The sequence below is a fragment of the Parambassis ranga genome, chromosome 22 (genome assembly GCF_900634625.1).
Source record: "Parambassis ranga chromosome 22, fParRan2.1, whole genome shotgun sequence".
Taxonomy (NCBI): domain Eukaryota; kingdom Metazoa; phylum Chordata; class Actinopteri; family Ambassidae; genus Parambassis; species Parambassis ranga.
Genome location: NC_041042.1, coordinates 14397652 through 14412127, shown reverse-complemented (window position 1 = coordinate 14412127; position 14476 = coordinate 14397652). Strand labels below are relative to the sequence as shown.

Below are 14476 nucleotides of genomic sequence, written 5' to 3'. Positions count from 1 at the left end.
AATGGCAGACACACTCGCATAGATTCCTAGCTCATGCCTCAGTCCCTGCAGTTTACCTCTAGTGAGGTAAAAGGCTTGGGGCTGATGATTATAACTTGGGTTAGCAGATGGGATCCCGGAGCAGAGGCTGAGGACTTGGGTTGGTAATAATAAAAAATTGCATCAACAAAAGACAGTCTCATCCTCATACCAGACACACCATGTCCCAAAAACTGGAATTTATAAGATATGCACCACAAAGGGTCAACAGTAATATACCCCTGTGGTCCTTGGATTGCCTCAGGTGGAACTGAGCGTGCAATGCGGCAGTCTCTCTCTCTCTCTGAGGCTGCCCTCAGGGACGGCAGCAGATAATAACATCTGTGATTTACTCCTTTCACAGTTATCTGGCTAAACACTATTGAGGCCACTAGAGAGTAAATCTGGAGCTGACACAAATTTACACTCACTCTATGCCCTTGAGCATACTGGCATTTAAAACAAATTAAAGTTAGATTCATAATAAATATTGATTAATGCTCGTCTGTTTCTATGGTGAGGGAATCATAACTCTCATTAAACCTTGAAGATTGAAATCAATACTGCTACGCAACAGTAATTAAGAAGATCTATCTGTACAGTTACAATAATGTAATCCAGACAAAATCAGTGTGTGATGATGTATAACGGCACAGACACACACACACACACAAAAACATCCTGTGGCAATCAAAGTCAGAAAAAAATTAAAACATTTATTGGGCATAAATATATTATATATACGCTACCGATACAGTTACGTCTTACATACATAGGGTAGTATTTGCAAAAATCTATACATTAAAATTGATATGGCAGTTTCTTTTATATAATGCATATGAAATTGTCTAACATTTACAATACAAGAAGAAATGCATGATTTTCTTTTTTTTTCTCAATTCATAGACCATGACAACATTGGAATGTTTGTTTTTAAATCGTGAGGTAAAAATATGTTTCTTTTTTTGTCTTGCTTAAAAAATAGTTAAATACCTGTGAGTCTCAGTATGTTTGTCAAATCGCCAATCTCTCAGTCAAAATCTCTACTCACTTTAAAACGTACAAAAAAAAAACAAAACAAAAAATTAAAACAAAAATAAATGATCAGAAGGCACAGACGTGGGGTTGCTGGGCAAATCATTGTCTCTTATTCCTGCCAAATGTGCAGGACCTGCAGGGTGGGAGGGTGTCATGAAATAACCAGCATGAAAAAAAAAAAACAAGTATAACAAAGCACATAAGGGGGAGTACCCTGCCCACAAACACTGTGTTAACCTATTCAACACTAGCACAACTGGCCCGACAGTGACCAAACACATGGTGAACCTCTGCTCTCCCACGGGGGCATTAAGGCTTGAAAGAAAAGGTTGGGTAACATAATATCAAAGGGCTAAAAAGACAGGACACCTCACATGTCCTGTTACGATGCGACAGGCTAGGTAGACACACAGTGAGCACATCTGCAGAGGCACCACGCTCCCTGTATGTCGCTGCAGTTTGCATTCTGCAGGGAGCCGTGTGCCATATGAGTAACACAGAAGTGTGCTTCAGTAATGCCAATGTCACGGTGACGCCAACGACACAATAATGCCAATGAATGTAACAGACGGCGTTGGCAGTAGTGTTTGGAATAGAGCGAACAATTTCGCTCACAATAACCTCATCAAGCCTAATGCATAAAAAAAGTGCTTCAACTCTGTTAGTCATAATGTATTACCATCTCATTCTATAGCTCTATAGATATCTCTGTATATCATCTCTTAGCAAAACACTGGATACAAAACACTCACTATACTTCTACACCAGCACTAGCCTGAAAAAGGAATCGTCAATAATATTATTGTCGTCATCTGCCTGAAATCATTGTGTGATTTTTTTTTTGCCTTCTTTACCTTTCAGTGTGAAATCAGGTTGTGTTAATAACTCTTCCAAAAAAAAAAAACAAAGGGGGGGCGCTACACATTTCACAATGGCACATTTTGCTTTACAAAAAAAACAAAACAAACATAAATGATAATATGAAAAGAAGCATAATCACAGATCAAGTTAATGTTTTTTTTCCTTTTGAGAGAATAATAATAACAATAATAATCATAATGCTGTGTTGTTACAGAACAACATCACAGAACCCTTTAGACGACTGCGAACGCGACATCTAGTGGACATGAAAAGCCTGCGCTTTGGCATTAAAAACAGTAAAAAGATATCAGAAGCTTCATTATAAAACTAATCAAACGGAATAAAAGCCAAAGGCAGCAACATTTATCCCAATACAGATGACCCTACGGCCTGGCTTGCTACATGTCTCTCTAAGCATTACAAGAACTGCTCACCTGTGCACGGCCAAAACAGAAGATTTAAAAAAAAAAAAATCAAATCAAAAGGCATTTGGTTACATGTTTGAAACAGCAATGATAACTGCAATGCATGGACTGATGAGCTACAGGTTCCCAACAGCTGTAAGAGAAATACTTAAAGGGTTACTGAGATAAGGAATGCTGGCCTTAATCATACAATCTAACATACATCCATTTAAAACAAAATTAAAAAGAAAAAAAAACATGCTACAAGAAAAAAAATTAGTATATAACTACACTTGTCTCTTAATCTTTAAACAATAAATAAATGAAGATTGCACTGTAATTGGCATGTAAAGTACTGTATGCAAATATATAGTATAAATAAAACCTAGAAAAGAACTCTACCTTAACTTTCCCATCAACTTTGGCAAAGATTTTTTTTTTTGAGCTAGTAAACCACTTTGCTTACTGACACATACAGGAGCAAGGCACAGCATAGACAGAGGACAAGATACAGCATCATAAAAAAACTGAAAGAAAAATGAGGAGGGAGAAAACAGAAGGAGAGAGGAAGAGAGGCTAATATGACGACGACGATGATGATGACAGCGACAAAAAAGGGGGGGCGGATGGCGACACGGTTAGATAGATAGTTGGTTAGATCTCCCCTCTGTAAGGCCTTATCCCTGAGGTACGTTACAGGCTGCCAATCAGAGCTAATAATTACCACTGTCTCCCATCTGGTCCCCTTCACACCCCCACCTGACAAAAAGTGGACATTTCACACATTAACCATGCAGCAGGGTCAGAGTGTCTTCTTTGGATCGTCAGGGTGGTGTATTGGGTTGTACCTTGGCTTTGTTGTTCGGGTTGGGGGTTAAAAGGGTTGAAGGGTTGAAGGGACTCAGACGGGAGGTCGGGGGGGGGGGGGTGTTACGTGTGTCAGAATGCCCTGTTCTGTTGAATTGTGTTCTGTTAAAGGCTTGTTTGGTTAGTGACCATTAGTTCAAGTCCTCAGAGACCACACACTTGCTACTGCTCTGATTACATGTCAATAAAGCACCTTTTAATAGAGAGAGAGAGAAAGGAGAAGGAGAAAGGGGAGGTTAAAAGAGGCAGAAAAGATGGGATGGATCGAAAGCAAGAGGGTATCAGCCAGAGCTAAAAGGTAATTACAGGTAATTACGGGCAGGAGAAGATAAAACGGAGGAGGAGGCTTCAGTTGTATCGATTCACAGAGTAGATAGAAGGAGAAAGCTTCTGCTCTGGCTGGCAGCTGGCTAAGTTTCAGAAGGCGGCGGAAGGATAAAGCTCAAGCTAACCCCTAATGGCTTTCCTGGTTAACACACATACATACACACACACACAGAGCTCTGAGAAAGGGCGGCTAGCTGGCAGGCTGTTAGCACCTCTGGATCTGTGACGCTACGCATCATGTCGCTACTAAAGCTACAGATAAAATAGGCTGGAGCAATGGTATTTGAGATGGTAGAAAATGGAAGGACCGACCAAACACATGCTCAGCCATGCCCTGGTTAAGTCGCAGCCAATCATGATCCCAGCCTGGCTTCTCTAAAGTCAATGTCAGCCCAACATACACATACCTACAAGGGTTCATATTCTGATCCAAGAACCAGTGTGTAAAGGGCTCCTTCAACCTTCTGAGCGAGCTTCTGAACTGACCTCAGAGCTGCTGTTCATGAGCACCTAGAATCTACTCCTCCCCTTTTACACTGTACTTCAGACCTTACATTGCCATCACTTATATTACATCACTTTTTATAACATCATAGATATTTGCTATTATATATACTTATATATTGTGTATATATATTAGATACTGGTTTTCAATTCTTTCTTAGATATAATAAAATCACAGGATAGCAGCATCTTACACCACACATGGATTGCATCACTTTGGTAGATGAATGAGTGAGTGATTGAAAAGCTGAGCAGATATGTGATTGACTTCTTAGGAGGAAATGTGTCTTTTTCATTGTCATTGCATGAGGCATGTGCACGGTTATGTATTGTGTGTATAAGAGTGTGTCTGTGCATTTTGTAAGTAAATTTGTGTGTGAGAGCAGGCGCAGATTGCATGAATCGACCGACCAACAGCCTGTAGAGTCGTTACAAACTGAGTAAGTATTATGAACAGCTAAAGCTTTGAAGGCCTACGTTTGAATATGGCTGAATGAAGCAAAAAAAAAAAAAAAAAAAAAATTAATTAAACACTGAAAAACAAACACAGTAAGGCAATGACTGTCAAGAAATATACACGTTCTCTAATTGAATATGTTTTAAAAAGATACAAAATAAAAAACATGCAAGTCAGTCTGAGGAGCAAGTGCTTTGCTCACAGCTATTTTAAGGCTTGATTATCAGTTTTCTTTCCCAAACGAGGTACAGCTAAGACGAGGCTCTCCTCGACAGAAATCCTTAACAAATGAGACAGACAATGATACAAAGATGACAGAGACGTAGAGAGAAATGAGATCAAACTGAGTGAAGGCAGAAGACAAACAGGAACAAGGTGAGAAAAGCCTGAATTGATACTTTGACTGAAAAAAAAAACATACATAGCCTTTAGAAGTACATCTCAAGTGTTTGTTTTGATTTCATTCGGTTCTTTCATAGACGTTTATAAAAGTTTTTTTTCTGTGATTTTGCTTTCTCTTTCTATCCTATAGTTAAAATTCCCTCACTTCATGAAGAAGTACTGTAGCAAGCAGGCCATGAGGATGGAGAAGCCCGCGAAGATGCACACGATCAGCGCCGCGAAGCGCTCGTCGCTGGAGATCAGGCCCGCCCCTTTGCCTGCCTCCATGGCGCACTGCTCTCCCGACGACGACGCCTCCTGCCTACGCAGCGTGAACAAGGAGGAGGGGCTAAGTGGTCCGCACATCTCCTGGCACGTGTCCTGGCAACGGCGGCAGGCACCCACACGGAAACGATAGTCTGTGTTGCCCTGGAGACCGGAGATTTGGAACATGCCCTCCTCTCCCTTAAAAACCTGTAAGAGGAGAGAAGAAAAGAAAAAAGTTTTCACTGAGAATACTTCATAATAACTCTGCAACACGAGGATAAACAAGTGGACTTGTTGCATTTTCACTAAGGTCACAGACGCATATGACCAGTTCCTTTTATAGCATGGGCTCGGTGACCATCTGAGCAGGAGCATTTCAACAAGGGGAAGTGATTTGAGCCAGCACCGCATGTACAAAACGTCACAGACTGTTTGGGTAGAGTAAAATTACCATATTCATTCCTTGTCCTCTCTGAGAAAACAGCAGACATATCATGTAATGACTGATGAAGCATGCAGGATCTGTTATGGTTCAAATCATAAAAAGCCCTTAATTAGCATTTACAGCTGATCAAGACCGAGCCGTGTCATAACAGCATGTTTTTAGACTTTATATCCTCAATCAGAACATCGTGAGGACTAATGTAAGTCTTTGTGTGCGTTTGCTGAGAAATACATCTGAAAAGCTGTATTAAAGATTTGTATTGACAGCTGATGTGTGTACACACACAATAACTCGAGTAAACACACATCCCATCAGCAAACACAGCTGCGGACCACAGCAGTTCTTTCCTACAACCTCTCAATAAGTCAATATAGGAGAGAGTCCAATAGCTTTGAAGACAAGTGTCTTTTTGTCTATTCTGTCCACACATCACTCCAACCTGCCGTTCTATCCCATGTTTCCAATGTTTCCGGACAGATTTTTCCAGGTTTCTGTTTTATAATGCTCATTAAAAATCCTTCTCTACCTTCCAGGATTGAGCTGCTAGCACTGCAGAGTGCCTTTCAGAGCAGAGCACGTGAGTGTTCAGATGTGTGTTTTTCACACATTTCTTTGCTCCTCACAAGATTACAAAATCCCCCCAGTGGTCGTACACAATTCCACAACAATAAGATTGAATCCAATAACTGAAGCGACGAGCTGCGCTGTGGAGATCACATTCACTACCCTCATATGTCCTTGTATGTCTGTGTGTGTGTGTGTAAAGGGGACAAACCTGTTTGTATTCTGACTCGCGTCCCACCAGCACCTGGAGCACGTAGCTCACAGGATCTCCTCTCATTGGTGGAATAGTTTCCCATGTGACCTCACACACGTTCCCCTCCAGCTGGTGCACTCTGGGAGCTGATTAAATAAATGACAGCAAAAAAACCCAACAAAATTTCAACGCATGACAAACAGATGCTGTTAGAATACATAAATAAATATCAGCTATTTCTAACCACAAACTTATAATTAGCTAGAATCCAACCCTTTATATAGCAGCAGTAGTGACTGTGGTCATTGTTAATGGCTGGTAATCGCTGAAGTGTAGCTTCTGCACGTCATCAAGACAAACAGACTATTTATGTGCATTCATTTTGTTTTTCAGTGCTGATAATTATTTTTGCGGATTGCTAATATCATTGGGGACCAAAAATAATAAACAATTTTACAATTAAATGCTGCGCTAAACACATTTTACTGAACTCTTCACCAAGAGCCCATCTCCTGCTCTTTGCTGTTTTGAACTAATACTGGTTTGAAGGGACCAGTTCACATGACGCACATGTTCTGCTAATGGATATGTCAACATTGTGTCATACCCATAATACCTTCTGGGTAAATTACCTGAAATTCTCCACACTGTGATTATTATTATATTATATTTAGGGCCATTTTATCAGCCGAAATGATTAGAGGATGTGGTTTTCTCTGTAATATGTATTCACCATTGTCAACATGACCTTTTCCTGAACCTTGCAGGTGCCTAAACCAACCATACAGGTCACATATATTCATAGATACCATGTGTATCTACATGTTTGAGGGTAAACAAAGCCTCAAACATTCCCTTTCTGTGGATCAGTTTACCTTTGAGAGCAGGTGGTACAGACTTGGTGGTGCAGAAATTATGCGTGGCAGAGAAAGGACCCTCCCCAGCGTCACTGATGGCCTGTATTCTGAAACTGTAGCTGCTGGACTCGATCAACCGCTGGACCTTGTAAGTGTGGCTGGGGCCACGGTAGATTGTCACAAACCTGGATGTGAGAACATGAAGGAGGAGAAGAACGAACAGGTGGTGAGTCACACGTGTAGGGGGGGGGGAGTTAAGGGGGAGGAAATAGTGAGGGTGTTATGATCAGATTGGAGAAAATGAGAATTATGGTAATAGATTTTATGATCAACATCAGTCACCAAACCAGAACAGGGCTGGTTTTATTACAAGACATTACACGTGACAGTGTTTACTAGTTATGCGGCGCATACTGTACAAAGACAGGTTTAGCATATGCTACCTTGAGGTAGAGAAGTAAAGTTTGGAGACCTTGAAGTGTGAGAGGACAAAAGTGTTTAAAAAAAAAAGATAGTGATGATTTATGAACACACAGGAAAATACTGACAGGCCATAGTCACAAATCTGATAAAAACGAGCTCCAAAGCAGTTCCTGGCTGGCCCTGATGGACAGATTGATGGACTGATGAGAGAAAAGTGGATTTGAAGCTAAAAACAGAGGGGGTGGGGGGTGGGGGTATATATCTCTGCTATCAGCACAATAAGGTAAAGTGGTGGAGAAGAGAGGACAGCATGGAAGGAAAGGGTGGAGAGCAAGGTGGTGGGGCAAGTGAGATGAAAGGAAGCAATGATGGAGAAGAAAAGTCAGAGAAGAGAAGAAATGAAGCAGGAGGTAATTATAAGAGAGGAGGCAGTGATGGAAGGTTTGCTGCAAGATGAAAGAGGAGAGAGGAGAGGTCATGGTTTAGAAGAGGGCTATAACTTTAGATGAGCTCTTTATGTAGCTGCTCTACAGAGAGGTGATGTGGTTTACTGGATGATATATGGCACTGTTAATCCTCAGCTGAATCATGCAGTTAACACTCGGTGCAGGTGGAATTAGTTCAGCTGTTGCTGGAATGTAAAAGCGTCTGAATCTCCTCTGGTTTACTCTCAGCTGCCAACATCACTTTCTAAGAAAAAATTAACACATCAACTGATCCATCATTAGGAATGACCTCTTTTTTGATTCAGACAAAGCTGAGCAGCAGAATTTTAAAACAATTAACACGAAGCACCGCATAGACAATAAACACCAGGACGCAGTTAACGAGATGAACTGCAACCTTGGTTCAAAGCCAAAGGGCCGACCAATTATAACCGCAACAAGGAGGAGGGGAGCAGACAAGGACGTGTTATTGTTCTGATTATCTGCCATTTATTTTTTTTCCTATTCATGTCAATGTAAATATGTAATTTTTTTTAAATAATATTTTGCAGTTTAATTTCACTTTACTGCAGAGATTTGTACATCTTTTGTTAGCATTTGTTGTTCCTTTCTGTTGCTGCTGAGAACATTATTTTTAGATGACAATGTCAAGTATATGCATTTTGTTTTAAGGGAACCTCAAATGTGTTCTGCTAAGATTGTGACTACCAGACCAATAAATAAAAGCAGTGCAAAAAAAGTAAGAGATAACTATTGCTACACTATTAATCTACACACACACACACACCTCCACAATCTGATCAGATGCGATATACATAATTTAAGCCGACTGTTTAAGCAATGATAAACCATTTTGTCATATCTACATGTCTATAAATGTCTTGGATGGAAGAGAGACAGAAGAAGGAATTTAACTAAGGACAGAATAAGTATGAATAAGAGGATGTGAACATAGAGAATACTGTCAGTGGACAAAGCATGACTGGATTTTATGAATAGCCAGAGCTTTCTCTCTCTAGTATCTTTTCCTCCACCTGCATTCATCCTTTGTGTCAGAAGATTGGAGACTTGCACTGCACTGAGCTGCCATGTTGCCATGGCATCCTTACAATTCCCAATACCAGAAGGCATTTTAGGTAATATGGATGAGGAGAAAGTAAAATGACAAAATGACAACAAGATAAAATAAAAACAAGCCACAAGCAAGGGAAGGACGGAAGATGAGCAACAAGTCTGCAAACAGGAAGATATAGAGAGAATAAGGCATGGAAAAAAATGGATGCACAGCTGGGTGGAGAGGAGAAAAAAATAATGAAAATAGGGGAAAAGATGATGAGTGAAGGGTGAAACATTTATGAAAGGGGGCACACATTTCCCCATGGAGTCACCTGTCTAACAATAAAATGAGATAAATAAATATGGATTAGATCAGATGACAGGGAGCGAGACCGCAGAGGAGAGCCGGAAATCACATTCCAGAAATTACAACTGGATATTCAATATATTTGTTTACAAGGAAGAACATTTCTATACTTTCTCTTTGTTTAATAGTGCCCTTCCAGTCTCGCTCCGTCCCATTCATTATCCTTGGAGCATCTGGCTGTCATGACGATTGCACCAATAAGAAAAAAATCAAATCATGCTAATTGATGCTAATAAAGCGTGATCAGAATAGAAACACAGAGGGGGAACACAAGAGTAGTACGCCTGCTCTGTTCATTCATCTAGTGACATCTGTCTGTACGCACGCACACGCGCGCGCACACACACACAGTTCAAGAAGTGGTAATGCAGCTGCTAATACACATAAACGTCTTGTCACAACCACTGGACGCTGCAGGTAATGAATACCAAGGAGAAGCAATCAGGCTAAAGAATCACACATTATCATTAGAGAGCAAATCAGTTCATTAAAGGCCAGTCTTGTTGCTGTTATTCTAATTATTCTTATTTTAATAACTAGTAAATGAGTAAGTATTCATTTGAATACAGCTGGGAACAGCTGCTGCTGAAGGTTTTAGTGTATTGATACACTAAAACCTTCATCGACTATCCACTACCATTCTTGTTTTTATCAGCTCTAAGTCTGAAGTTGTTGGGATAGCCTGTCCGAATTAGGTAATTTAAACAAGTTTGAACTAGATTATTTGATTGTGGATTGTTTCACAGACTTCTGTAGAGTTTAGTATGATGGTAGCCCACAGGTGTTGTTAAAATGATTCTCACTTTATTACATAATTTATGAAATCCACAAACTTAAAAGCCGCTACCAAACAATCAACCTGAGTTTATGTACATATCAGGCTAAACTATTAACTTAAATATTTTTCTTCTTCCTCAAGAAAGAAAAAAGATCCTCTGATCTTTTTTCACGAGAGACATGTGGCACTGCGGAAAAACATCCTTCTTACTGCTACATAGACCGAGAGAACAGAAAGCTTTAATTCAGCCCTATCTGAATCAACCACTCTTTAAAGTCTATTACCAGAGAGAGTGCAAGGGGGGGGGGGGTAGATTAGAAAAACAATGATGAGAAAAAAGAGAAATTGGTCTCCAATTTAAGACTATTATCAGACCAGACAAACGCCACTGAATGTGTTTCCTGTTTCACATTTTAAAGTGAGGAATAGACTCAATCGTGCCAGATAAGGTGCAGTATTCAAATATGACCCAAGAATCATCACAAACAGACTGTCACAGTAATCACTGTGCTGGTTAAAAAGGGTAAATAAAACTGCGAAAGCTGTACTCATTTGGCTGGCAGGGAGTGTGTGTAACAGAGGTTAACTGATCACAGTCTGCTGGATAGGACCCCATCTGTGCCTGCTGCACTCTGGCCCATTCCGGGGATGCCAAGGTAACTGGGTGCCAACTAGATGCCAGCCAAGCCTTAATTTAAACACTGACCGGGGCCAGCCGGTATGGTAGAGGGCTGGATGGATGAAGGGAGGGAGGGAGTGAAACACTCTAACAGGTGGGTGAGTAGATAAACATGGCTCTTCATTTGTATTCAGGTTGCTATTTTGGCTTTAATGTGTTTCTTTTAACATTTACAAAAATCTTCCTTTTTGCACAGTGTTATACTTCACTCCCTGTCAACGGTTACATTCTCCCCCCTTGCTTCCTCCTCTTCCGCCTGTTAACTCTCCCTGTTTCTGTCTATATTCGTCTCTCCTGTCTGACCAGTCGCCTAAACAGAGGCTTGATTGTCCGAGGCTGTCTCCCGGCTGGTTCCAGATGCTCTCAACATGACTACTCCCTGGTACATCTAGTTAAATGCAGACAGAAAAAAAGCACAGTCTGCACAAGTACTTCTAAATGCACACACACACAGCTCCTACTCTATCCTCGCTGTGTGTGGGTCTCAGCAGAATGTGTGTAGTAGTATTGACTTTCTGGGTCCTTATTTGCTGTATCGACGAGCTGAGGGTTAAGGAGATTGAGGAGATTGGTGTGTGGGGTGGCTTTGAGGTTGTAAGAGCTCATAATGGGAGGGCAAGATCAGTTTCAGGTTAAATATAATCACCCAAACAATGAAAAACGATTCATCTTCATGTGTTTTTTCTGTATTTGTACACGTGTCTGCATGTAGCGTACAAAGTGTGTACAAGAACAGTTTGTATCCTGGATGTCTCAGTGCTGTCTAAAGCCGCTGTAGGGGATTAAATGTGAACGGGTGCGTGTAGACTCCACCTGTGGTTCTTGTCCTCCATCTGTAGTGTGTAGACTATGTCGTCAGCGAGCAGGGCACGTGTGTGGCTGGCGTTTTCACCCCACTTGAGCTTCAGGCTCTGAGGGCCGGCTGCTGAGCATTCCAGAGGGGGCGGGGCTGGAGGGAGGGGGCGTGTCCTTGCTAGCAGTGCCGGACTCAAGGTACTGGAGCCGATGGCATTCACTGCCTGAATCTGCACACTGAATAATACGGGAAAGACAGACGTTAGATATGTTACATCGTTGTACTTTATTTCACCATATTAATTTTCCTGGCAATTAAGTTTAGTGAATAAACTACACATGAAAGTGCTGGAAAACATATGTACCATATAACCTAGTATGCTTGCAGTGTATTTCAAAGACCTATTTGTCTAATGGAAAAATAATGCTCAGAGCAGAGTATATTAGCCGTGACCTTAGGTGTTTATGTGAACCTTTCTGCATGTACAGTAGTATGCATGAAAAATGTAATGTCTACTGTTGGGAAAGAAGGTTCTGACAGGCTACACGTGCCGAACAATTATAAAGGACTGACAATCTAAGCATGTACGTATACGTGAATCATTAAATAAACAAATTAAAGTAATTAAATTTAAATACAAACCTACCCACACAAAGACACGCAATCATACCGCTAATTAAAGAGAACAGGCAGAAATGGATTTCTGTTTTTCAGACTCCCCTGCTGCCTTTCTTCTAAGAATCCCCCCCCTCCCATTCCCACCTCTGGTTTTGTTTCTATCAGCATCTGATCAGCTAGTTAGCATCCATATCAGAGACCCTCAAACTACAGAGCATCTACCTTCTGACATTTAATTGCTGATTCTCTGTAACTGTAACCTTTCATTATAATTTGTGCAGCTGAGTGAAGACAGAGAGGAAAGGGCAACATTCATCCATCCTGGTAATTAAGTAGACGGATAAAAGCTGATGATCGACAGGGAAGAAAGAAGAAGGAATGAGAGATACAGAAATGCTCTGATTTTGATGACGAAGGGTTACATTTAGATACGGAGGGATTTACAAATCAAAGTTCAGAATAGATGCAGGTTTTTAGGCAGCAGCTAATGCACTTCAGTTATGTAAAAGTGAAGCAGCCTTAATGAACAGATGTGACAACTTGATATTTGGTGTTTTAATTTTAACAGCACGCACAGAAATGTAGCTTTACTTAATTCTGTGGATTTTTCTGAAACCTTAAATAGCTTTTCATTAGCTACCAAAGAAGTGAGAATATATTTAAATAATCCAAATCAATATTCAGGTGTTTTATTATTCAGCTTGTTTTCTTGTATCCCCCTCTAAACGGGTCTGAGTGTCTAAATATATACAATAACAATTAACAATAACATTCTTAACCTGCACTAAAGCACACACTGTCCTGTCACTAACAGAGCAAAACAACATTTACTGTGCTCCACCCCACAAAGCTGTACATACAAATGAAATATGAATAACACTAAGTGAAGTACATCCCTGCTGCACAAGTAAACAAGCACAATTACGGTCATTGGCACACAGGTAGACTCTCGTGCACATGCACACACACACGTTTTGCCTCAGTGCCAGTCCTTATGCAAGAGAGCAGAGTGACATTGGGACAAAAACAACCTCAGAATGAAAACAATGGCATGTGATCACCCTGCCTCTTCACATGTCCCCCTACCTTGGGTGTTATCCCTTTTTTGGTTGTAAACACAATTCAAACAACGCAGTACTATACTTGCACAAAAATACCCGAACACACTCATAAATAATCACAGAATTATTTAGAGGCATCACAACAATAGCTGGTGATTCACTCCTGCTCAAGTACAAGAGGTCTAACATCACAGCTCATGTAAACAGCTAACAGGCGACCCCTCGTAGCTGCTGCTGCTACTGGATCTTCACTTTACGTACAGCCCTTTATGAGGAGTAGAAACAAACATGCAACCTCATAGACTGGAATATTTTCCAGTGTTTCCTCACATAGTGTTTATGTAGTTTATTATAATAGGTACCTGTATTCACTGTCTGGCTGCAGGCCTGCGATAAGGTGACTTGTCCCTGATTCCACAGTGATGGTTTGGTCGTCCAGGGTGATGACGTAGGAGGTGATCTCCGCCCCATTGCTGTTAGGCTCCTCCCACTTCAGGAAGAGGCAGGTAGACGGGGAGTGACCCGTCTCCGAGGAGGTGGGGAGGTCCAGGAAGGTGAGGGACGAGACCAAGTCAGGATTTGTGGCCGGGGTCCGGAAACTCACCTGCTCACTGTAAGGACCGGCGCCCACCTGATTTACCGCCTGAGTGGAGAACAAAAACATAAAAAAGGTGGTGAGAGAGGTGGAGAAGATGAAGGAGGGGTTAAGAAGAGGGAGATGAGGTGAAACCAAGAAAGATGGATGGATGGATGATGAATTGGTGGGAGTTAAAGGAATGCAGACAAAAAGCACAAGAAGGTAAAATTGAGGGGGAAAAAAGAAATGAAGGGGACAAAAAACCAGCAGAAGACGATGAATTCAAATTAGCTGTAAAAGAACATTAGTCTGTTCCTGGTGCTGTTTGACACACGTTTATATTCCCCTCAAGTAGTCTCTATCGAATGCCTTTCAATCACTTGTTGTAATAGCCTCATGCAGACTTAGTGAGCAGAAAACAAGGGCAAAACATAAAAAGTCTTTCCTATATTTCTGTTAATCAGTGAGGAAAATGGAGTGTGTCTATTGAAT

At 41.0% G+C, this 14476-nt stretch overlaps 1 protein-coding gene across 3 annotated transcripts in view; it reads right to left on the bottom strand.

Moving 5' to 3' along the window:
- Window positions 1-714: 714 nt before the first annotated feature.
- Window positions 715-14476, bottom strand: part of fndc3ba (fibronectin type III domain containing 3Ba) — a 72347-nt gene continuing 58585 nt past the window's right edge. For 2 of the 3 annotated variants that reach the window (XM_028394940.1, XM_028394938.1), the window contains exons 23-27: window positions 13770-14050; window positions 11746-11964; window positions 7202-7368; window positions 6345-6472; window positions 5020-5331 (exon numbers count right to left, since the gene is read on the bottom strand). In XM_028394940.1, coding sequence (XP_028250741.1) covers window positions 5020-5331; window positions 6345-6472; window positions 7202-7368; window positions 11746-11964; window positions 13770-14050 — 1107 coding nt within the window. Of the gene's footprint in view, window positions 5332-6344; window positions 6473-7201; window positions 7369-11745; window positions 11965-13769; window positions 14051-14476 lie in introns of all 3 variants that reach the window. The other variant, XM_028394941.1, reaches the window with a different exon arrangement.